Source organism: Balaenoptera ricei, chromosome 1 (assembly GCF_028023285.1).
Source record: "Balaenoptera ricei isolate mBalRic1 chromosome 1, mBalRic1.hap2, whole genome shotgun sequence".
NCBI lineage: Eukaryota > Metazoa > Chordata > Mammalia > Artiodactyla > Balaenopteridae > Balaenoptera > Balaenoptera ricei.
Window position 1 is genome coordinate 26,664,537 of NC_082639.1, and position 25,913 is coordinate 26,690,449.

Below are 25,913 nucleotides of genomic sequence, written 5' to 3' on the forward strand. Positions count from 1 at the left end.
ATATATTCTTTTGTGCTGGCTTCTTTCACTCAACATTATGTCTGTGACATTCGTCTATGCTGTATATAACAGTAGGTCATTATCATTGCTGTATACCAGGGTCAGCAAACATTTTCTTTAATTACTGTCCAGACAGTAATTATTTTAGGTTTTGAGGCTACCTACAGTCTGTGTTGCATATTCTTCTGTTTCTTTTTTTTTGTATAATATTTTAAAAGTATTAAAAATAAAAACTCTTCTAAGCTCAAGGGCCATACAGAAATAGGCCATAGGCTAGATTTGGCCCAGGACCCAAAGTTTGCTGACTTCTGCTATATAGTTTACCATTTGTGTTAGTTATCTATTCCTGTGTGACAAATTGCCCCAAAGCTTAGACAACAATAAATGCATTATTCATCATGGTTTCTGTGGGTCAGGAATTTGGGAGTGGTTTGGCAGGTGGTTCTGACTCAGAATCCCTCATAAGTTGCAGCCAGGATGTTGACTGTGGCTGCATTCATCTGATGGCTTGACTGGCTTCCCCGAGTGACTGATCCAAGAAAGCCAGGTGGAGGTGGGATATCTTTTATAACCTAGCTTTGCGAGTCACATCACTTTACATAGACCAACCCTGGTACAATGTAGGAGTATGCTACATAAAGGTATGAATAGGTTGACTGTCACACCACTGTGGGAATATACCACATTTATCATCCATTTCCTATTGATGGATGTTTGGGTTGTTTCTGGTTTTGGACTCATGAATAATGCTGATAAGAACATTTCTGTTCATGTCTATTAGTGTACATATGTACACATTTATGTTGGTTACCCATAATGATTTCTGTGACAGCAGCTGGTTGTTTTTTCTGATGTTCTTATTTGGCTTTAAAATGTTTCTTTGGGGAATTTGAGGATAGTGTTCAATTATGGTAATATCTAATAATCTCTAAAAATGTATATGCAATGTCTGAAATTATTTTTTCATTACTGGCTTGATCTAGGCTACTTGGGTGTCTGTAAAATTAGCAACTACAGTATACTCTATTGTTTTATTCCCTTCCTGTGGTTTGTTCTTTTAAAGGAGGAAAAAGTCAACAATAATAATGCTTGTGACAAAAGAAAAATTAATGACAATACAATTTGCCTGCTATGGATAAGGAGAAACAAGAAAAGGACATATGATAACAATAAAGAGGAACAACTTGCATTCATTGCATATTTGCATAAAAATCTAGGAGGCGAAGAACAAAGACAAGGTGAATAGCTGGTGCTGCATTTCTCAATTTGTCGATATAAAAAATTAATGTTTTTAATGTTCATGCCCATGTCCAAATGGGATCTCTTTGGATCATTCCAGTTTCTGCAGTGGCTCTCTAGCTGCTAACTACATATTAAGCTTAAATGTGTACATAAAAATCAGCAAGATAGGGCTTCCCTGGTAGCGCAGTGGTTGAGAGTCTGCCTGCCAATGCAGGAGACACGGGTTCGAGCCCTGGTCTGGGAAGATCCCACATGCCGCGGAGCAACTGGGCCCCTGAGCCATAATTACTGAGCCTGCGCGTCTGGAGCCTGTGCTCCGTAACAAGAGAGGCCACGATAGTGAGAGGCCCGCGCACCGCGATGAAGAGCGGCCCCCGCTTGCCACAACTAGAGAAAGCCCTAGCACAGAAACGAAGACCGAACACAGCCATAAATAAATAAATTAAAAAAAAAATGCAAACCTTAAAGAAAAAAATCAGCAAGATAGGTACTTAGCACTCCTAATAGTAGCAGATTTTCTTGCATTACACAGGATACACATTATAACAGGGGATTGAGAAAGTATAAAATTGTAATTAAGCAAAAAACAACAATATAAATCAGCAATTCATGATTGGGTGTGGACTATGCTGAGTCCGATGGCAGAATGAAAAGGCCGCCCACCCTGGTTCCTAAACCATAAGTATGCGAGTTGGACTAATGGCCAGCCACCTCCAGAGCTTCCACTGTTTTTTAAAGCACTTTAGCAGGGAAACGGCATATAGCATAGATACGGATCATGCATTTTCCTTGGTCCCTGCATGTCCACACTAATTAAAGCAGTTTGCCTTCACCTGGAAGGAACAGCTGATTGACACTGTTGACTAGGGGATACGTATAGTCGTCTACAATTTGTCACAATCTTATTCACAGGTAATTGGATCTTCTAGGAGTAGAAATGCAATTAGTCCAGTAAAATAATGTCATGATAACCATGAAACATCAGTGAAAATTATTTTACTGGGAGTCACCTGGGATCTAGAGCCTTACAGCCAGTGGAAGTTCCTCAGGGCTGGTGTTTTTGAAATAGTCTCACCAAATCTCAGGGAAAACTTCTATGTTTTCTCCCGTCAACAAGTGAAGAGGCTAATTGGATTCTGATGCTAGTATATCCCTTTTATGGGAATCTTGCTGAAGTTCATATTTAGAGGAAGTAATAAACATTGTTGTCTTTGAATGGGGTCTGCTTTGGGAAAATCTACTCCAAAAAGAACTGGTCGGTCCTTTGGTTTCTGTGTCTCTAATAAAAACATAATGTGGTGGTGTCAGTAATTACTGTAAGTAGAGTTTGGCGCCTTGTAAATCCCAATGAGAAAAAGAAGTGACCACTGGCTTTCTGTAGTAAAAAATATCAGCAATTGTTGAGCATTAGCCACTTTTTTTTTTTTTTTTTTTTTTTTTTTTTTGCGAGAGAGAATGCCTAGCTTGTTTTTAGGCATTGGTTTCTACCAGACTGAGAGCTTGTTTCCTGATTCCCACAGATTAAGATCAGTCAAACAAAAGATCATAATGTAAACATAATAAAACAATGAGAAACAAGTCACCAAGAGTGAGAAGCAGCAGAAATGACAGTAGCAGAACTAGACTTGAAAAGACACTTATATTGGAAGTATCAGATATGGACTACATAATAAGTATATTTAATATGTTAAATATAAAAAAAGAACACGTTTACATAGGAACAATACACTATGGAAATAATTAAGCAAATTTGAAAAACAAATATTGCATTCATTTCTCAAATGCAAAATAAATAATTGGAAATAGGAACTCAATGAACAGTTAAACCTCAGCTTAACTAAAAGATAATTATTGAATGGTAAAACATTCAATAATTATCTAGCTAAAAAAAATAAATCTCCATAAATTTTAAAACACTGAAATCATACAAAGTATGTTCTCCAACCAAAATGCAATGAAACTAGAAACCAATAACAGAAGGAAATTTGGAAAATCCACAAATATATGGAAATTAAACAACACTCTCCTAAATAATCAGTAGGTCAAAGAAGAAATCAGGGAAGTGATTAGAAAATACTTGAGGTGAACAAAAACGAAAACATAGCATACCAAAACTTATGAGATACAGTGAAAGCAGTGCTCAGAGGGAAATTTATAACTGTAATTACCTACATTAAAAAGAGGAAAGGTCTCAAACCAACAACCTAAACTTCCCCTCTAATAAACTAGGAAAAAAGAAGAGCAAAGCAAATGGAAGAAAAGAAATAAAAAAGGTTAGAGCAGAGATAAATGAAATAGAAAAACAATAGAGAAAATAAACAAAATCAAAAGTTGGTCCTTTGAAAAGGTCAGAAAATTGACAAATGTTCTAGTCTGATGAGAGAGAGAGAGAGCCAGAGAGAGAGGGAGGGAGAGAGAGACAGATATGGGGGGAGAGAGAGGATTCAAATTCTAAAATCAGGAATGAAAGTGGAGACATTACTACCAACTGAGTTTACAGAAGTAAAAAGGATTATAGAATATTATGAACATGAACAGTTGTATACCAATAAATTAGATAACCTAGATGAAATGGGAAAATTACTAGAAATACACAAACTACCAAAAATGACTCAAGAAGAAATGAAATATCTGAAGAGAATCATAACAAATAAGTAGAAACAATCAATAATCAAAAAATTTTAACAAAGAAAAGCCCAGAACCAGATGAATTCTACCAAAATTTTAAAGAAGAAATAATACCAGTCTTTCTCAAACTATTCCTAAAAATAGAAGAAGAGGGACAATTGCCAACTCATTCTATGAGGCCAGCATTGTCCTGATACCAAAGCAAAAGATATCGTAAGGACAGAAAACCACAGAACAATATTCCTTATGAATGCAGTTGCAAAAATCCTCAACAAAATACTAGCAAACCAAATCCCATAGCATATTAAAATGAATTTTACCGTGACCAAGAATGATTTGTTCCAAGAACACAAGAGTTGTTCAACATATGAAAATCAATCAATGTAATACACCATATTAATAGAATGAGGAAAAAAAAGCCCCACATGATCATCTCAACAGACGCAGAAAAATCATTTGAAAAAATCCAGTACCCTTTTGTGGTAAAAATGTTCAACAAACTAGGAGTAGAAGAGAATTTCCTCAATCTGATAAAGGGAATTTGCAAAAATCCCACAGCTAACATCATACTTAATGGTGAAAGACTGAAGACTTTACTCCAAAGCCTAGAAACAAGACAAGAATGTCTGTTTTGCCACTTCTTTTCAACATTGTACTGAAGGTTCTAGCTGGGCAATTATGTAAGAAAAAGAAATAAAAGGCATCAGGTTGGAAAGAAAGTAGTAAAATTATGTTTTTTCACAGATGACATGATATTGGATTATGATATGACATTGGATTAGGCAGTGGTTTCTTAAATATTCCTTCAAAAGCACAAGCAACAGAAGAGAAAATAGATAACTCAGACTTCATTAAAATTCAATACTTTCACGCATCAAAGGACATCATCCAGAATTATCTTTGGGAGAAAAGTTTGCAAATTATATGTCTGATAGAGGTGTAGTATTCAGAATATATAAAGAACAGTTAAAACAAACGATATTAAGACAAACAACCCAATTAAAAAATGGGCAAAGAACCTGAATAGACATTTCTCTAAAGAAGAGATGCAAATGGCCAATAAGCACATAAAAAGATGTTCAACATCATTAGTCATTAGGGACATGCAAATCAAAACCACAATGAGATACCACTTCACACCTGCTAGAATGGCTGTAATAAAAAAGATGGAAAATAACAAGTGTACATGAGGATATGGAGAAACTGGAACCTTCATACAGTGCCCATGGGAATGTAAAATGGTGTAGCCACTTTAGAAAACAGTGAACCTTAAAAAATTAAACACAGAGTTACCATATGACCCAGCAATTTCATCCTAGGTATATATTCAAGAGAACTGACAACATATGGTCACACAAAAACTTGTACATAAATGTTCACAGCAGCATTGTTCATAATATCCAAAAAAGTGGAAACAACCCGGATGTACATCAACTGATGAATGGATGAACAAAATGTGGTATATCCATACAATGGAATAATATTTGGCCATAAAAAGGAATGAAGTAAACGATACATGCTACAACATGGATGAACTTTGAAAACCTTATGCTAAGTGGAAGAAGTCAGACACAAGAGGCCACATACATAATTTCATTTATATGAAATGTCCAGAATAGGCAAATTCACAGATGGAAAGTATGGTTATCGGGGGATAGAGTGGTGGTGGGCAATGGGAAGTGACTGCTAAAGGGTGTCCTCCTGGGGTGATGAAAACGCTCTGGAATTAGATAGTGGTGATGGTTGCACAATTTTGTGAATATATTAAAATCACCGAATTATATACTCTAAAAGTGAATTTTCTGGTATGTGAATTATATTTCTCTACAAAAAAAAAGGAAGAAAAAATAGAAGTGGATTAAATCCTCCTAAGGAAATGATTATAGATAATATTGATGTAATGATATATTAATTATATCAATATCAATATTAACATCAGATAAAATAAGCTTTGGGAGAAAAAATTAACGTAGATAGGGTCACTTTATTATGATAAAAGCCTCATTTTACCAGAAGATACAGCAATTTGAAATCACCATGCACTCTGAATCTCAGCTGTCACCACTGTACTCAGGTGGCTGTCCATTTCCAACCCCAGGTGATCTGTCAGTCATAAATGGGGCTGGATGGCCAGGTTGGGCCCTCAAGCAAGCGAAATATGGGCAGGTGAGTAGCTATACCAGCCTCCTATCATATCTAGAGGCACAAGGGCATAAAGAGATGGAGTCATCCAGACTGGGGGGCCTACAAAATATGTATGACCCACCACAGATAAGAGGACTACTGAATGGCACCAGCTCAATGCCCATCAGTCCCTCGGGACTGCATCTTCACCTCTACTACTGGGAAGAGGGCGGAGAGAATAACCCACAGGGTTCATCATTAGCAACAAGAGAAGAGATCAGGAGGCCAAGGAACTGATTTTCTCTTCAGGATGTGTGAGGCTAGCAACCAGATGTCAGGATGCTGAGTGCCTCCCCCATCCTCTTTTTCCCCACATGTTGTCCTCATATTTTTTCCTAATTACAGTTAAAGCAGTTATTGTTTATTGAGTAGCTACTATATACCAGACATATTGTCCTAGGCACTTTTAATGGATGTTCTCATTTAATCCTCTAATAACCCTATGGAAGAGACATTAGCATCATTGTTACAGATGAAGAAATGGAGGTCCTGAGAGTTTAATGGACTTCTTTCAAACCACACAGCATGTTTAGTGGCAGAGCCAGAATTCAAATCCAGGTCGGTCTGCCTCCAGGGTCGGTGGCATTTCTGCTTCAGTCTTTCAAGAGAAAGGGGTTCATGTGTTGTCTTTCTGGAAAAGCAAGGAGGGAGTAAAATGGGAGACAGTGTCCCGCTAGACAGCCAGGACCCCTGAAGGAAGGGAACCCTGGAGGCTGAAGAGGTTGGTGGCAGCACTAGAGAGGAAAGAGAATAAGCCTGTAGCCAGGAACAAAGAAAGCGTGAGAATTGGTGTGGCAACTAACCCAACAGGGCCCAAGATGCTCTCTGACATCTGTAGAGCAGCCAGAGTGACTGTCATCGTGAACACACACACACACACACACACACACACACACACACACACACACACAGAGGAGGGCTGTTCTTTGATATGGACCATCCTGTCAGAAGGCACGGGTGATCATTGTGAGTAGATAACATCGACTTACAGAGACACTGGGGGCGGGGACGGTCCCATGTGCCATCTCCCTGGCAGCTGAGCACCGGGGTGCCCAGGAGGTAGAAGCCGTGGTTGCACTGGTAAGACACAGTGGTGCCGTAGCTGAACCTGTGCGGGCCGCTGGCGTGGATTTGACGAACGCTGTTTTCTTGGTGCCCAGGATCTGTACAGTTGATGACTGCAATGGAACGGGATGATTAGATGTAGAGACCTGGACGTGAGGATTTTCCTACTCTTTTAAATGAGAATTCAGAAGTCCAAACAGGCACGTATTTCCAGTACAGCAAAATTTCCAGACCAAGACAGGCTACACAAAGGAGATTCTGCCTGGGAAGGTGAGCTTGTCCTGAGGCTGCTGTACTTCTCCCCTTACCTTGATCACCTGGTTAAGGGATTCATTCTTCCATGTCCAGCTAGACATCACCTCCCTGCAGAAGTCTTCCCACCTCCTCCCAAACTGGTCAACCTCTCTGTCCTCAATGCTCCCGGTACAAACCTGGATTGCTCGATTGTGATTTGTTTGAATACACGAATCCCTTGAGGGCAGGGATGCCTCCTCTCTGGGATCAGATCCCTGATACAATGTCTCCCTCAGCAAAGCTGTGGAAGGGGGGGTGGGCTCTTCTGGAAACTGTTTTAACCACTTTTACGAGTATTTCAGGGGGAGATTAATCCTGGGGGATAAATTTTAAATCCTTTATTGTTTCCAAAGCAGCTTAACTCAAAATCAGAGTGAGATTTGAGAATAATGACCATATTATTCATAACCCATGATGTGTACATTTTTTCTTATAAATTTATTTATTTTATTTATTTATTTTTGGCTGCATTGGGTCTTCGTTGCTGCGCGCGGGCTTTCTCTAGTTGCGACGAGCGGGGGCCACTCTTCGTTGCGGTGCGCAGGCTTCTCGTTGCGGTGGCTTCTCTTGCTGCGGAGCACGGGCTCCAGGCGCACGGGCTTCAGTAGTTGTGGCTCGTGGGCTCCAGAGTGCAGGCTCAGTAGTTGTGGTGCACGGGCTTAGTTGCTCTGCGGCTTGTGGGATCCTCCCGGATCAGGGCTCGAACCCGTGTCTCTTGCATTGGCAGGCGGACTCTTAACCACTGCACCACCAGGGAAGCCCGATGATGTGTACTTTTGCTTTCAAAACACTTTCACATCCATTATTTTACCTGGACCTCATATGCATCATAATGGGGGCAGGGCCAGTATTTAAAATCTTTGATCAGCTTTTCAGGTGTGAGCTGTTTTAACTTCTGATGAGCCTCTCTGAGGCTCAGAGAGGTTGGAGTCACAAAACAGGTAAGTAGCCTTCATTCATTCATGTTGTTTATCGTGATATACTGAGTGCCAAGCATTGTGCTGGGCAGTAAGGATATGACAGAATTTACAATCTGGAGTAGGGTTTCTCTACCTTGGTATGAAGGATATTTTGGGCTGATAATTATTTATTGTGGGGGCAGTCCTGTGCCTTGTAGGATGTTTAACAGCATCCCTGGCCTCTGTTCACGAGATGCCAATAGAAACCCTCCAGTTGTGACAACCAAAAATGTCTTCCGACATCTGTCCCCTATTGGGACAGGGGAGCAGGTAAAATCATCCCCAGTTGAGAACCACTGGTCTAGAGAGAAAGGGACAAATGAACAATTATCCTGTTTGATAAGTGCTCTGATAGGGACAGCAGAGAATGTTCTGGAAGCACAAAGCAGAGCATCTAGCCCAGTGCAGGGGGTGGAGCAGGAAAGTCTTCCCATAAGGAGCAGCGTTTAGGCTGGCTCTTGATGACTGGGTAGAAATCACCCAGACAAAGAGAGGGTGGGAGGGGACAGAGAAGAATGCATTGGAGGAAACTGTGTCTGGTGCCCTGGGGGGTTTATGGGCACAGGGCACCGTGTGAGGACTCCGGAAGAGGGTCAGTGTGGCTGGGACCCATTGCAAAGCTGAGGCTGGGGGTGGAGGAAATGGAGAACATTGGGCTGGACAGGAGGCTGGGCCAGGTCTGTGGGCCCCGCAAACCAGCAGAGGAGACTATTATTATCTTAAGGGCAGTGGGAAGTCTCGGGAGGTGTTTTAAACATGGAGTGACTTGATCATATTTGCATTTTAGGCAGGTCACTCTGTCAGAGTAGAGAATGGGCTGGTGGGGAGAAGGACCAGAGGCCATGATTTCTAAGGATTTTACCCCAGCCGTCTGTTTCCAAGATCGGCTCTTGAGTACAGCACCCCGGGAAGGGGCTGGGACGGGGGGAGCTGAAGTTACAGGACAGGACCTTGTGTTGGGGAGACAGAGCACAGTTCTTGAGGAGAAGGGGGCATGGGATAACAACACCCCAAAGCATCAGTTCTCAGCTCCTTCCTGCCTGGATAGGTGATGGAAAGAAGGTCAACTCAAGGTCAAGACAATTTCCCCTGTGTTCCCTAGAACCTTGTCTCACTCGAAATGGCACCTTGAAATGTTGAGAGGAATGTTATTTTAAGGTTAGCTGTGAATGTATCTTTCATGATTTTAAAACATCATTTGAAAAATTTGGTCCTTTAATGTCAGTTACAAATGACTTGTGACACACTGCACAGCCAATCGCCGTGCACCCCCAAACACTGCGAGGGGGAGTCGTCATCCGAGGGAGTCTCAGCCCTCACACCTTACAGCTGTGAAGGCTTGATCAACCTCCAGACCGGGGCTGGCCTCGCTCACTGTTCACTCTGTCTGACTCTCCATTCAAACCTCAGCTAGGCTGCCAGGCCACTCTTGGGTGGAGGCAGACAGCTCCATTGCCCTTCATTGCTGTGAGCAGCCTTTAAAAGCTTTAGAAGCTATTTCCTAAATAGACCGAATGGGGCTGGAATATCCTCTACGCAGAGCCCGCCTCTTGAGTCCGTGGTTTCTTTTCTTCCCTCCCCCTTCATTCCAACCCCTAGACTGTTTGCTTTTTATTTTTCATTTGAACCCTTGTGGTTTTTTTTCTTTCATCAAGAATGGGGCTCTATATGATAATGGTGAATTATTGGGTCTACAGAAGTAACGTAATGTAAACAGAAGATGGTTTTCCATTTCTATTTTGAAAGATGAACGTCCTTTGTTTTCTTTATATAACCAGTGAAGAAATTTGACGTGGCTATATCTAGGGGTTGAGAAAGCCCCCATTTATGGTTCTTTTCTGTCCCAAGTCTTCCCCATTTGAGTCAAAGTAGCACCACAATGGAATCCACTGGCTTCTGCTTGTGGGTCGCAGACCACAGATGGCAGAGGTACTGGGGGTGGGGGAGGGGAGAAGAAGGGTGACTCACTCTGGCAGGTGGGCAGCACGTCGCTCCACTGCCCGCTGGCCAGGCACTGGGACCGAGCAGCCCCCTCAGCCACATACCCAGGGTTGCAAACAAACTTGACCACATCGTTGAGGTTGAACTGGCTGCCCTGGGTGAGGCCGTTGATTGGGTTGCCTGGGTGTCCACAGGTAATCGCTGTAACCAGAATAGAAGAGAGGTAAGCCCTCCCGCTATTCCATATCCCCCAAAGTCCATCCTCTCCTCACCTGGCGCTCCTCATACCCATCAGTGAAGTTCAGCCTTAGGTCTAACTTTAGTCTCTTTTGCTGCAAAATTCTGCTTCCCTGAAATCAGCATGTGGACATTCCCTTTTCTTTGAAGGCATGTCCACCGCTTGGACAACATGAGAGAAGTCATTCTTGGACTTCCACACAGTGTTAGGCTCACAGCGTCGTTCTCTGTCCCTCCCGCCTCGTTTCCTCTCCCTTATCCCCTGGCTCCCCAACTCCACTCTTCTTTGCCAGATACACTGGTGACTACCCCTCATGTGATGCAGACCCAGCCTAGTTCCTGGGCCAATCTGGACGGAGCCAGAGTCAATACTAACCACGCCTGCGTGGAGGGACTGGTCACTCTGACAGACCAGTGGGAACCAGAGCTCTTAGGGGGGACACAACCATTCCCCCACTCCTTCCACATGAAGGGAATTCAATTCATGTAATTCCTGGCCTTTCTCTGTGCTCTTTTCCTTACTCTGCCCCGGGTAACGTGGAGCGGCCCATCTGTGCAATTTGGGAAGAATAAAGGCTCAGCCCTGCCTTCCTCCTCTTGGGACCCGGCGGCCTGTGGGCAGCGATGCTCTGCCCCACTCCTCCAGAGACAGGCTCTCCCCAGCAATGAAGCGATGCCCGCCCCAGTGCAGTGCTGCCTCTGACTGTGTGTGAATCCACCCCGTTCTGGGGTTTGTTCAGCAGATTCCACTTGGCTCTCACATTAAGCTATGGGTTCCAACTTAGTCTTTATCAGGAATAAAAGTGATATTTTGGCTTCCACCCATGACTCTGTTTCATTTTGTAATTTGTTCAGCCCTGGGCAGGGAAGGAAGAGTGCTCTGGTGCTTGTAGGGCTCAGGCTTTCCCCCCTTCCTCCCAGTAGTGGAGTTCACTCCACCCGGTGGCACTGGTCTCTTCGAGTTTTCTTGAACAAGCAAGTTCCTGCCCCAGAGCCTTTGTACTTGCTTTCCTCTTGGCTGGAACATCCCTTGGTTCCTGCACTCATATCCTCAGGTCCCCCCCTCAAATGTCACTAGCAGAGAGGCCTTCCCTTACGACCAGATAAACAACCTCCCCAGTACCGCCCAGCCCCCTCGCCCTGCCCTGCCTTTCTCCATAGCAATGGGCACACTCTGCATGTACTTCTTCACTTGTTCATTGCCTGTCTCCCTCTACCTGAATGGAGGCTCCCTGGGCCCGGGGCTCTGTTTCGTTCCTTGCTCTATCTTTCGTGTCTGTACCAGTGCCTGACGTACAGGAAGAGCTTGATAAATGTTTGCTGAGTGAACGAACAAATGAATGAGTCATGAATGGTGGATGTCTGGCTTCGGCTCTGCGCCCTAGTCCCTCGCTCTGTTTAGTACCTGCCTGGTACCTAGTCTCTTTGGGCTGAACTCCCACTTGATGGTTTTGAGGCCTCTCCCTTGGTTCTGGATTTTTAGCTGTGAGAGGTTAAGGAGCCATGAGGAATGCTTTCTTATCCCAACACTTGGATTTATGAGGACCCCCCACCCCAAACCCAAATGGTACGGATGGAGGTCGGGGAACAAGGGCAAGCAGGACCCACTTTTTGCTGTGGCCACGTCTGCTGTCTTCCTGGGCCCGTTCTCTTATGTAAATCCCAAGAGTAGCATCCCTGACTCTAGCAGAGAGAGCTGGGCAGAGGCGTGCTGTTACAATGGACTACAGGGGTTCAAGACTGCCAGCGTGGTGGGACGAGAATGGACTAGGAGGCCAGCAGACCAGGGTTTATAGCTCAGCTCTGTCCTTTCCTTCCTTTGGACAACTCACTCTACACCTCAGCTCCTATATCTGTAAAGTAAGGATCTCAATATGCATTAACAGGGTTGCTTTAAAAACAGATTCATACATTTGCTCTTCATTAAATGTTTACCGCGCACTAAGTGCGAGAGACTCTGCTACATACTGATGATGTGCAAGGAGCTCAGGGGGCTCACTTCTCAGCCTAGTAGGAGAGCAGGCAGGGATGCAGGCTGTCACAACACCACGGCTGGTGCCGAGACAGGCCGGTGCCCAGGAGGGGCACCTACCCTCTGCTAGGGAGGGAGTGGTTAAGGAGGGTCCACAGAGAGCATGGCATGCCCTCTGAGCTGGGTCTCAAGGCTGAGCAGGACTTTGCCAGGTTAGTGAAGTGGTGGGACAATGGAGGTAAGAGACTACGGCACATTCAACTCATCTTTCCCCACAACACCTAACACGGCACCTGGCACAAAGTAGGTACTAAGGAAAGGTTTCTTGAATTCGGTCTTACAGGCTGAGGGAAATTGATAGAAATGGAAGGTCCACAGTTCAGAGGAGAGAAGTGAAAACAGACTAAGCTTACTAGGAAGGCAGAAGGGAAGGAGGTCCAGAGACCCATGGAGGGCTTAGCCTTGGGCCTCCTTCTAGATGGGAGGGAAGGGACAAGGATGAAGGCAGACAAGGACAGACGTGCGAGCCGGGGAAGCAGGAAGTGGAAGGGGTTATTATCTGATGGCTTCTATTTTCTCTGCACAGTAGAAAGTGAGATTATATGATTAGCTAATAATCATTGGGGCCTATATGCATTATTTCATTTAATCCTCACAACCCCGTGAGGTAGGCACCATCGTTATCCTCATAGGAAAAGAGAGTTTCAGAGGAGTATGGGGACTTGTTCAAGGGGCACAGTTTCTAAGTGGCTCGTCTGAGTTCTAAACCTAGCTTCTCTGCTTTTAGGCCATCTTCACTATTTGCTATTTGCTGGCAAATAGAATACGGGTGTTCAGAAAGGAGGTGAAATTGTGAATTAGCTGTGAAATTGTGCGGAATGGACAAGGGAGCTGACTGAGGAAATGTAGATGGACAGCTGGAAAGTTCTGAGAGTCTGGTTGATATCATAAACCTTGAGTCCATAGGTGATGGCAGCTAACACAGTACCTGCCACAGAGCAATCACTTTTAAATACTTGTTCTATTACTCTTGCCGTCCTACTCGAGATACTTCCTAAAACTCTGTGCTCCAGGAGAGAACGGAGCTTGGTACAAGAGGTCCTGGACTCTGTGATGTGACAGGGCGGTGGCATCACCACCACCACCACACTGTCATCACACCCGCAACAGCAGCATCTGACCGTTTCACAGGTATTGATTTATTTAATCCTCACAATAGTCTCTGAGGTACCTGCTTTTCATAGATGAGGAAAGAGACCTAGTGAGATAAGCTAACTTGCCTAAAGCCACATGCTATGTAGTGGTAGATCTGGAACTTGAACCCAGGCAATCTAGGTCCAGGGTCCAAGTGTCCAAACGCTTTACTATACTGCCTTTCAGTAAGGACCAGGTGCAAAATTAAGTATCTTAGGTTAGGCAGACATCCTCCATTTATTCAGACTCCAACATTCCCTATTATTTGTAACCCAAATCTTTTCACACATATTCTGTGTCAATTTCTTAAAGTCATTTGAATTTGCATTTCCTGGATTAAACCAAACATGTTTTGTTTGGACACATCTAGAAGGCTGACTGAATATAGACAGGTCTTCCTTTCTGTAAACCTAATACTTAAGAAACTATTAAGACTAATTTTCATGCATTGCTTGTTGAGTAAGGCTCATTATTTCATTGTTCCATCTCATATATGAAAAACCAAATGAAAAAGAATTAAAAACAAAAACCTGCCTTACAAAAATTAAGAACAAAACCTGCACTTTATATAAAGGCTCACTTTATGGAACTTTAGAAAGTGAAAATTTTTCGAAATTACTTCCAGGCAACTGAGAATAAACAGTGGCCATCGAAATCCCAAAAATGCAGACTAACAAGAAGAAGAAATAAAACTGTAGAAAGCCCAGGCCTGCAGCATAACTAGAAGACAGACAATGCTGTAAACTTTAAGTTACGTGTAAGTAGAAAAATAAACACTAAACCCAGGCACAACTATTTCTCATGCTTCTGTCGCAAGCCTTTGTAGAGAGCAAGGCTGTATGGAGAGGAGAGGAGAGGAGCAGGGGAGTATTGATCTAAAGTCACTGCTAGAAAGAGAAAGTCTATCTTAAATGTGAACATATTGAAAAAGGATCCTGGTATGTCAATGCACTGACTACAGGAAAGGGATATACAAGTTAACAACCTTTCCTAAATATCAAATGAAAAAAAAAAAAAAGCAAAGCAAAGAAAGCAAAGAGAACACATCATACAGAGAAAGACATAAATATGTGTATTATATTTTACACATAATAATTAAACATGACAATTAAAACCAAACATATAAGTTATAACAATATATGTGAATGAATTTGACTAACCTATTAAAAGAAAAAGATTTTCAAACTGGCTCAGAAGGCAAGGCCCAACTCTGTGATGTATATAACAGACACAACTAATTTAAGTGATTCAGAAAGTCTAAAATAAAGGGTGGTTAAAGGTATACCAGGCAAATGGGCAAAGGATGAAAGTAGGAGGCATAAGCCTAATAGTATTAGACACAGTACAGTTCAAACTAGAAAATACTAAAAGTGATAATGAAGATATTTTTAAAGGCTAAAACCACAATTTTCAATGTAGATATAATAGTTATGAATATCTATGTACCAAATAAAGCAATTACTGTTACATAACAGAAACTATGGGAAATGCAAGGAAAAATAGAAGAACACTAATAAAAGAAAACTTTGAAACACAAATTTCAGAACCAAACAGGTCAGGTGGACAAAAAAATAAGTAAGCATACAGAAGACATAAACAACAAAATCAATAAGGCACGTCTTATGATTATATATAGAACTTAAGACACTAATACGCTTTCTTCTCAAATGCACATGGAACATTCATAACAACTGATCAAATATTAGGCCGCAAAGGAAGCCTCAGTAAATTCCATGAAGTAGAAATATTATATACAGTGCAATAAATTAGAAATGAATATCAGTGTAAAAATCAAAAAGGTCCTTCCATCTGGAAAGGACTATTTTATTAAAAAAATCTTCTAGGCAAAAGGGGGAATTAATATCAAAATTACAGAATTTCTGAGAAATAATAAAACACTAATTTTTATAATCTGTGGGATATAATTAGAGCAGTGATCAGAAGAAATTTTATAGCCTTAAACACTTCTAGCCATAATAATCAATAAAAACGAAAAGACTGAAAATAAATGAACTAAATTCCTAATTCAAAAGCAAGAAAATGAACAAAGAAGTTAATCACAAGGAAGAAAATAATAAAGGTGAAAGCAGTAATTAATGATGCAGAAAACTGAAAACAACAGATGTAATTATTGTCTTTGAAAAACATTAACAAAACATACAAAAACCTCTAGCTAACCTAATGAAGACAACACAAGAGAAAGTCCATGTTGCACCTGAGCCCGTGACTAGGGAGAGTGGGTACCATACTTACGCACACAGAAAGGGGTCTTGCCTGACCAGTGATGATCCTGCTGGCAGATGCGCACAGACATGCCAATCAGGCGGAAGCCGGCGTCGCACTGGTACACCACGCTGCCCCGGTAGTTGTAGTTCTCCCCATTGATTTGCCCGTTGACGATGGGCTCAGGGGTCCCGCAGTGTCCAGCTATGGTGGGATGTGGGAAAAGAGAGTAAATTGAAGAGGAGCGTATAGAAAATAAGGTGGGGCTTGGTCAAATGAGGGGTGGGGGAGACATGGACAGTGGGGAAAAGGACCACCCATCGTTTTTCCCACCTCCCCCTGACTGCAGCATCCAGGACTGATTTCAGGAATCCTAGATGTGATAGAAATGGTGTTGAAGACTTGGCAACCCCAAATCCCAAGGTTGCATTCCAAATGGCTACCCATCTCTGAGCTTTAGTTTCTGTGTCTGTACATGGGTGAGAAATGATCACTGTTACTGCCCTGCCTCTGGGATCGTCCCCCTCTTTTTCTCATCAGCCAGCATTTCCAGAGCATCGACTGCATGGAGGGCACCGTGGTCTCATTAAGGCAGTCAAAGCCTAGTTGTGAATGAACTTATTTACAAAACAGAAACAGACTTACAGACTGACAGAACGAACTTATGGTTACCAGTGGGGAACGGGGCGGGGGTAGGGGGATAGTTAGGGAGTTTGGGATTGATGTGTACACACTGCTATATTCTAAATGGATAACCAACAAGGACCTACTATATAGCACAGGGAACTCTGCTCAATATTATGTAACAACCTAAATGGGAAAAGAATTTGAAAAAGAATAAAAAAAAAGTCTGGTCGTGTTGAAAATAACCATGTAAGACCAGGTGGCTCAGCTAAATTCATCCTTCTTTCTTGAGTGGCAAGGAACACAGATAATATAAACCTAGGTGAGTTAATTTTTTAAAATGGGGTTTAGGTAGAGTGTATTTCTAGTGTTTCCACTAGCATTTTTTGGCTCTGTGTGGAAATAACTCATGACTGTGTCTCTAACAGAGGCCTGAGACGGGGAGGGCAGCACTGTACACTCTGGAACAGACCGTCCAATCTATGCTGTTGGGTCTGTGTAGCTGGGACCCTCCTTTGGAGTTGAGGGGTCCAAGAAAGGTGTGAGAGAAGAGAGAACTTTAGTATCTAATGTTTAGGCAGGGACTGGATTAACTATGGGGGAAATGATAACTCTGTCCTTTGTAAGCCAGGTTGGTTTTTATGCTTTTGTCATGCATTGATATATTTTTGTCATAAAACAAGCTAATGACAAAAATATTTATTTATTATATAATATAGTACATATAATATTGTATTTTTGTATACATATGTGTGTAAAATTTGCTAATACATATTGGGTTGGTCAAAAAGTTGTCTGGGTTTTCCCCTAAGATCTTACAGAAAAACCAATAATATAAATGGTATTTTAGGTGTGTTGCAGGAATGTGTCTCTGTAAAGTGTCCCTGGAGGCGGAGACTGGGGCTTCATCCATCATACAAGGGCCAATAAGAAGGGGGTGTCTTTTTGATCAGAATGAGAGCCCCTCAAAGGTTTGTCTCCTCAGACTTGAAGTTCTTCTCATTCTTTTGGGCGCTCCAAGGGAAGCTAGTTCAGGGTTTTGGTTATGGTAGATGCCACTAGCTGTTTGGATTAAGCATTTTATGACAGTAGGTAAAACAGTACCGTTCAAAGATTGGAATGGAGCTTTGGAAAGATCTAACCCGTCCTGAGGAGGGGAAAAGGGACAGGAGAGGTCCAGGGAGGTCACTTACCGAGGCAGCGGACTTCGGAGCCACTCCAGAGCCCGTTGGCCATGCACTCTCGCACCCTGGAGCCCACCAGCGTGTACCCGGAGTTGCAGGAGAAGATGGCCGTCGCCCCATAGACGGACAGGGTTCCGATGCGGTGCCCATTGGGCGGGATGGGGAGCTCTCCACAGGAGATGACTACAAAGACCACAAAATGCTCAGGAAGCCAGCCCCGAGAGACGGGACACGTGCTGCTTCTGATTAGCAAGAATAATGACAAAAATAGGATCTGTTTAACCTACTCTAATGGGACTCATGACCAGAATACGGGTCGCCACCGTGACGGCTGTACTGTTACGCTGGGCCCGTGATTCTCAACCAGAGGTGTCGCCAGAAGCACCCGAGGAGCTTTAAAAATGTCCAGGCTGCACTCTGGACCCACGATTCACAATCTCTGGAGATATGGCCCAAGCATGTGTATTAAAGAAAACCAAAACCCCTCAGGAGTTTTGGATGTGCACCCTTGTTAGGGACCACGGCGCCAGAGAGATGGCAACCGTGTGGTGCGCTCCTCGGCGTCCAGGGCAGACGCTGGCAGGCACTCTCCTTGTGCCCTCTGCCGAGCCCGGCAGCACCTCAACTCCTTCTCCACAGAGCGCTGCAGACGCCACTGGCTGCACTGAGACGTGAGCGCCTTCGTTGTAAGGAAGCTGTTCCACGCTCGTGACTCCTACTCTGTCACATACGTGGTTCCACTTCGGAGTCTGGACTTGGATGAACAAAGGTAACAGTGTCTTGGGTCATAGGTGTTGGGAAGATACCACTCCTCCTACCCAGTCTCAAATGTCCCCCTGTGCCCTGATAAGTGATCTCCTTCTGTCCCTTCACAAGCACTTCCTTCCTCTGTCACATCTTTACTGATTGAGTAAATAGCATCAGAATATCCCTACTGGTGGATGTTGTGCTGACCCACTCAGACCCCCTTTAGGACTGAAGGACTTCTTTCCCCAGCTGCTGGCAAACAACCCCTTGCTGCGAGCCCTCTTCAGACTGCCTTGGTTAAAGAGTCCTCCCACCTAAGGTCATGCTCTCTTCCTGGGGCAGCCTGCACCCAGTGTTTGGTCAGTGTGGAAGTATAAAGGCCTCCTGCCCTAACTTGTGACAATTCTGAAGGGCCACCAAGATTCAGAGCTCTTTGCAGGGTCAGCTGAGGCCTTCTCTGATACTGCATCAGCGATCACCTTCTCCATCTTCCCATTCCTACTTCTTCTCCTCCTCTTGCCTCCCCTCCCTCTCCACCCCCATCCTCTCCCCTCACTCTCCCCTCCCTTTCCCCTTTCCCCCTCCTCCTCCCCTCCCCTTCCCTTCCCCAGGTGGTGATCCCAAGGGCATTCCCTAACAAACCTCCATCTCAGAGGTGCTTCCCAGGGACCCTGAGCTTTGAAACTATCTTAAAGAACCAAAGAAAAACAACTTACAATGGAGGAGACACAGGCACACTTAGGTGGCCTGGTCCCTTGCGCTATATTCATTCCCCCTATACACACTCCCATTATAGGTCTTATCACACTTTGTTATCCTTGCTTCTTTATTTGTCTGCCTCTCCAGTAGACTCTCAGCTCCTTGTAGGCAGGAACCACAACCTTCTCTCCTCATACCTCTACAATACCTGGTATGAATGTGGAATAAATGAATTAGTGGATGCTCACCTGGACAGAGGCAGCTTTTTAATAAGAGGACAAGATGCTGAGAAGTGCTTCCTTAAAGGAAAAGGCCTCTCCCCAGCTCCTGTTTCTAGATGAGTGTTCAGAAGGAGGTTCACTGCAATCCCTGGCTATACTCCCCTTCTCCCCCTCCCCAATTCAGCCCAGGTATGAGATGGCTCAGGGTGTAGGCACTGTGCCAAACTTGCCCACCCTGCCCTCCTGGGCTTACTTTGGCAGGTGGGCATAGAGTTGCCGAGGCTCCACTTGCCATTGGCCTGACAGCGGATGACCCTTTGGCCAGTGTAGTAGTAGCCAGGGTCACAGATGAGCATCAGCTGGGCCTGGAACTGGTACTGCATCTCAAAGATGAGCCTCCATCGGCCGTGTTCCACACTGATGCTGCTGACGTCGGGACAGGTCACAGCTGGGGAGGTAAAAAGCAGAGAGGAGGATGAATAAATTAATTATGGAAGACACTGACGACCCAGAGCTGGGGACTGGGAGGCTGTAACGCAGTAATGATGAATCCAAGAGCCGTTAGTCCCCAGGCAGGTGTGGTCAATGAGTGAAGTGAGCTGGGTGGGGAATTCGCAACCTGGGGTGGGCAGATCTGCCCAATTAAAAAAAGAAAGGGAGGTGGCGCTCAGTCAGTGTTGACTGTGGATGTGAGACTGCAAATTCCAATTGGTCAGATCTGCCTCTTTCAAGAGAAGCTAGAAATACGAATTTTTATGTAAAATTTTCTGATTTTAAAATGTTGGGAAGAGATTCAAAAATTTTTAACAAAGCACTGCATAGGCCAAAGAACCAAAACAAAACAAAAACAAAAACACAAAACCTTGTATCTTCAGACTAGACATAGCCCATTAGGCTGCCCGTGTGTGACTTTGGCCTTAAAACTGAAGTATATCTCTGTTATTTTAGAGTTTTGTGATCAAAGGACATTCATGCCAACTTTCTGACAGTTTTTCCATCTAAAAGGAAGTGGACCAGTCATTCCTACATTCTGTGATGGTTTATGGAAACATCTCAGGGAGCAATGGTCTATCAATGCTTTGAAGCAGTTTCAAATGGGAACCCAAGTTGGTAGATGGCAGTACCCACTTGTCTCAGCACTCTGAGTCCCCAACTTCCACGGGCATGTCTTGTCCCATTACTGGATTTTTAGCTCGCTCCTTGCAGGAATCTTTTCAGCTGCTTACCCAGCCCTTTGACACACCCCCCTCCCCTACCCAAGGACTCACGGACACACTGTGCGGGGACATTGCGGTTGCTCCATAGGCCTGTCTCCAGACATTCTGCTGTGGCCTCGGCACCTGCCTGGAGGTGGTAGCCTTCGCTGCAGCTGTACACAGCCTTGGTCCCCACCGTGTACTCTTTGCCAAACACCATTCCGTTCTTGGGGGCCTCAGGAAGCCCACAGGAAAGAGCTAGCAGAGGAAAAAAATGTCATGAGCATGTCTGCTTCAAGATGGTGTTCTGAGAACATATTTTTATCTTTCCTCTCCCTTGAGGCCCTAATAAAATGATAGTAAAGACTAATAAGAGGGAAAAGCCTCATAACAAAAAAGAAAATGGGAAGATCAGTAGAGGAGTTGAAACAAAAAAGCTTTGGAAGATGAAATGCAGATAGAAGTGTGTTGATGGATTAAATGGAGTTGAGAAGCTGCAGCACAAAATATACAGGAGGGAGCTATGGGGTGAGACCAGTTCTCCATCCCTTCCCACAAACACAGTGTAGAGACATTCAGGCAGCCATTCTCCAAACTAAACAGAGAGGGTTTTCTTACCTACTGAAGGAAAAAAAAGAAAAAAAAAAAAAAAAAAAAAGAAAAGAACTCCCTTGAGAGAATTAGGTATGCTATGGTAGAAGTAGGCATCCTGGAATAAAGCTCTTTTAATCCTTAAGTATAAAGGCTCTCAGCCTAAAGCCTGCCCCTCCGTCTGCTTATCTCTGCCACATACTCAACTCAACTTCTTATTCATGGGAGAGACCTAGTGGGCAATGATAGCTGCATATAATAACAACAAAGGTAACCCACATCTGTTACCTGGAAAAATCAACCTGGCCTTTACTTTGAAATATGAACAATTAAAGATCACTATACAAATGAAGAAAACCAGCAGCATGAAAGTGATAAACAAAGATAAGATTAAAAATAGAAAGAAAAGTCTCCTTTAGGAAACAGAACTAACTCAGGTAACAGAAGACATATAACTTTAAACTTCTGATCTTGAGAAAGTCAAGGTGATGTATAATAAAATGAGAAGAGAGGGCTTTGAAAAGAGAACAACAAAAAGTGAACAAGGAAGGGCTCTGTTAAGTTAAAAATAGGATCACCAAAATAAGCATTAAATAGAAGGGGTGGAAATTGTAGACAAAGATATGGCTGCCTGCCATTTCAGCAAACAAAGGATATTGCAGCCATCTCAGCCCTATAGCCACCCCCAACGGTGAGCGCTAAGGGAGCTCAGGATGGAGACAAATAGGCTGCCCCCTCAGCCACAGCAGCTGCCCACGACAGTGCACCCTGAGGGGATTCAGGAATGGAAAGAACAGGATGCTGGCCCTAGATAGCTAAGGTGCATTTCAAAGGAATGATTTCAATGAGCCCTGACTCTGGCATCTTGTACAGAGAAAAGCGCTAAACTCATTAACCTGGGATGTCTGGTTTTCTTTAATTAACAGTAATCTTTTGATGTTCTGACCACCTGGTTTTTGTTGCAAAAACTCCTATACATCCTGGCTCTTCCCTTGCCACTTCGGAGCGGTCCCTCAGAGCTATCTGAGAGGCTGTCTTCTGGGCTTAAGTCTGTTGAATAAAAACGTAATTCTCAACTTTTAGGCTGTGAAATAAAATTCATATTTTATGCAAGACAAGAAAAACTTAAACAAAAAATGTTCTCTGCCCTTTGGCCTCCTCTCCCTGCCTAGTGTGCATCGTGTATCTGCCTTATGTCTCGACCAAACCTCCCCCACTGTCAGACATACCTGCTCAACCATAAACAGCAACATTCTCCTACCATCAACAAGGCAGCCCCTTAAAAGATAACATTCTTGGGGCTTCCCTGGTGGCACAGTGGTTGAGAGTCTGCCTGCCGATGCAGGGGACGCGGGTTCAAGCCCTGGTCTGGGAAGATCCCACATGCCGCGGAGCAATTGGGCCCGTGAGCCACAACTACTGAGCCTGCGCGTCTGGAGCCTGTGCTCCGCAACAAGAGAGGCCGCGACGGTGAGAGGCCCGCGCACCGCGAGGAAGAGTGGCCCCTGCTCTCCACAACTGGAGAAAGCCCTCGCACAGAAACTGAGACCCAACACAGCCAAAGATAAATAAATAAATTAAAGATAAAAGTTATAAAAAAAAAAAAAAAATAACATTCCTCTTGATCTTGTAAGGGGCCACGATGACATTTAGGTCTGGATTGTGTAAACTGTCAATAATACGTCATTTAACATAGAGCCCTCTGCTTCAAAAAACTTATATAACTCTGACGTCTAACGGGTGGAACAGTTCTCAGAACTTTCTGAGATGTTGTTTCTGGGTTATAACCCTCAAATTTGGCTCCAATAAAAATTTCCACTTCTTTCATAGATTGACTATTGATTAATTTTTGTCGACAAGGTTGTGCACTTTTTTTCAGTCGACAGTTTTGGTGACTGACAAAGGGACCTAGAGTAGACTTCTCTCCTTCACCTGAACTCTATGAGGATCTGGAATCTGGACCAGCAGAGGCCTCTGGTGCCCATCCGCCTCCTCGGAGAATCCAGACAAATTCGGGTGAATCTCTCCTGGTTCTTGGAGCTCCTGATTATTGGCTGAAGATCCTGAGTTTTATTTGGTGGTGTCTAACAGGTACCTGACTCCCCATTTGAAAGATACTAGGAGAGCCCAGTTGAAAGACACTGGGATTTGCTCAGTCGAAAGATACCGAGCGGTCTGGGCTGAGTGGTTAGGGAGGAGGCTGACCTGATGTGTTTCCTCAAATCAGCTACCTGTACGAGAATTTGTTGGGATAAAAGTGAAAATATTACATGAGAGCTTTTAGCTCTGAAGAAGGGACATCTCCTCCTGGCCGAGAAGGGCTTTCTCAGGCAACTGAGAAACTTGCGGGAGTGGTGGAGGCAAGTCCTCACACTGTGCAGTGGTCCCACGGGCATGCAACAGGGAAGAGCCAATTTTGATTCCATGTTGGATCTGTTTCTTTGACTTTAGCCTCTGCTTTTCGTTGCTTTCGTTATTATAATCATACACCATGGCCTCTCTCAGGGAACCCTGCCCACCTGTGAATGGCTGCAAGAAAGAAGTAATTCACACTTCCCCTCCCCAAGGCTGGCCATTTCGGGAGATGTTTTGCAAGACTGATGGCCCTTCTTACTTTACTTCCTCTCCGCCTCTCCCTCTCTATTCTGCCTTTTTACTTTACTTCCCTCTCTGATTCTATAAAAGAAATTGGCATCCAGACCCTGACAAGATGGTTTTTTGGGGACCCTAGTCCGCCATCGTCTCGGTCTGCCGACTTTCCGAATAAAGTCGTATTCCTTGCCTCAGCACCTCGCCTCCCGATTTATTGGCCAGGTGTGAGGCAAGCAGAGTGAGCTTGGACTCGGTAACAGATTTGGCTGAGCCAGCTGGGAGCCTTGCTGCTCGTGGCTAGCAGGTCCCCGTTGGGGAATATCGGCGCGAGGCCCTAGCATCTGCCAGGATCATTTGTCCTGAGGATCTTCCCTTCAAAGTTCCCTGAAGCAGCACCGGCTACCCCAGCACTTGGCAGTTGAAGCAAGGAACCGACAAACTTCTACGAGTCAACGGACTCGATTTTGGAGGGTAAGTCGCTCTGGTGTGCACACAGGGAACATATTCCCCCCTCTGTTTGGGCTTTTCCTTCATGGGACAAGCCAATTTGCTTGGGGTACCCTGTTGGAGAGGGGAATTGTTGTTGGACTCTACCTGATTTTGGGAACTGGTTCGTTGGTAACTAGTTCGTTGGTTTTGTAGGGTAAATGTACCTGATTTGGGAACTAGTTCGTTGGTTTTGTTTTGGTTTTGTGTGCATCGATGCTAGAATTTGTTTGTGCCTTTTGTGTTGGAATTTGTCTGCGTCTTTTGTGTTTTGGTGTTATCAAACTTATAAAAATGGGAAATACGCCATCTATCCCGAGAGAGAGCCCTTTGAGGCGTATATTAGATAAATGGGCAAAACATAGCTGTGAGCCTATGACTAAGAAAGACATGATATACTCTTGTCATAGGCTGTGGACCCAATATATGTTAGGATCAGAAGAACGATGGCCCCTGAATGGCTCACTCAATTATACGATCTCGCAGTTAGAAGTGTTTTGCAAAAGAGCAGAGAAAAGAGATGAGATTCTGTATGTAGAAGCATTTATGTTATTGCATCAGGAGGAAAAGGAGTCAGAGGGCTGCCACCTTATGGTGCAGCGATCTGAAAGAAAACCTAAGAAGGAACCTATTCTTCAGGGGGAAGAGGGAGAAAATGAGAGTGGGGACATGTTATTTCAAAACTTAACCCCCCCCCCCCCCCAAGCCTATCCAGCTCCCCCAGTGGTTGAGCAGGCTGCACCGGCAGGTGTTCCACCTGCACCCCCCCCCCCCCCCTCATGCTGCCAACATATTCACCGCCTCCTGGTTCCCCTACCCATGGGGATCAAATAGCAGTTTCTATAGTAACCCCTGGAGCACAGGAACCTGGTTTAGTATCACCATCTAAGACCCGATAGAGCACCCAATTTGGACCGGGAGCCACTTCTGTGGCAGGGCAATTTCCCTTGCGCCGAAATCCTGTAAGAGGCCAGGGGACTCCCTTAGATTTGAGGCGTCCAATTCTAATTTCCCCTCAGGAGCCCCGGGTAACTTTGACAGTGGGGAACAAGTTGATTGACTTTCTAATAGATATGGGTGCCACATATTCTGTGGTAAATGCCAAGGTGGCACAGAAAACTTCTCAGTCTATCCCGGTCAAGGGAGTTTCTGGAGAAGTACAAAACCGTTCGTTCTTACAACCTCAGAATGCCAACTAGGGGACCTCACCCTACAGGGCCATGGATCCCAAACAGATGTGGATCCCTCCTCCCCCAAGGTACAGGACCTTCTGGCTATGCATTTCATGGCCCAGTCCGCCCCAGACATCAGGAGCAAAATTCAGAAAGCAACTGCTGGTCCTCAGACTCCAATGAACGATTTGTTCCAATTGGCTTATTCAGTTTTCAATAATAGGGATACGGCCGAAAAGGCTGAATGTACCCAGAGAAATATGAAAAAGGCCCGAAAGATTGTAATGGCTTTGTCTGCTCAGAGACCAACAAAGGGGAAACAAAGTCATCCTAGGAGAAACTTGCCTCTATCTTCGAGATGCAAATGTCCTATCTGGTCTTCTCAGGAACCCTTAACTCTGCCATCTTTTTAAAATGCAAATTTTGAAAAAGAGGGTAAAGTAATTTAGAACTTGTTTTCCA

At 44.1% G+C, this 25,913-nt stretch overlaps 1 protein-coding gene across 1 annotated transcript in view; it reads right to left on the reverse strand.

Annotated features, from left to right (window-relative positions):
* The window catches only part of CSMD2 (CUB and Sushi multiple domains 2), a 658,022-nt gene that overhangs the window by 37,906 nt on the left and 594,203 nt on the right, over positions 1–25,913 (reverse strand). Inside the window, exons 50-55 of the mRNA XM_059896727.1 lie at positions 20,683–20,868; positions 19,668–19,862; positions 17,757–17,930; positions 15,970–16,143; positions 10,341–10,514; positions 7,044–7,232 (exon numbers count right to left, since the gene is read on the reverse strand). Coding sequence (XP_059752710.1) covers positions 7,044–7,232; positions 10,341–10,514; positions 15,970–16,143; positions 17,757–17,930; positions 19,668–19,862; positions 20,683–20,868 — 1,092 coding nt within the window. The remainder of the gene's footprint in view (positions 1–7,043; positions 7,233–10,340; positions 10,515–15,969; positions 16,144–17,756; positions 17,931–19,667; positions 19,863–20,682; positions 20,869–25,913) is intronic.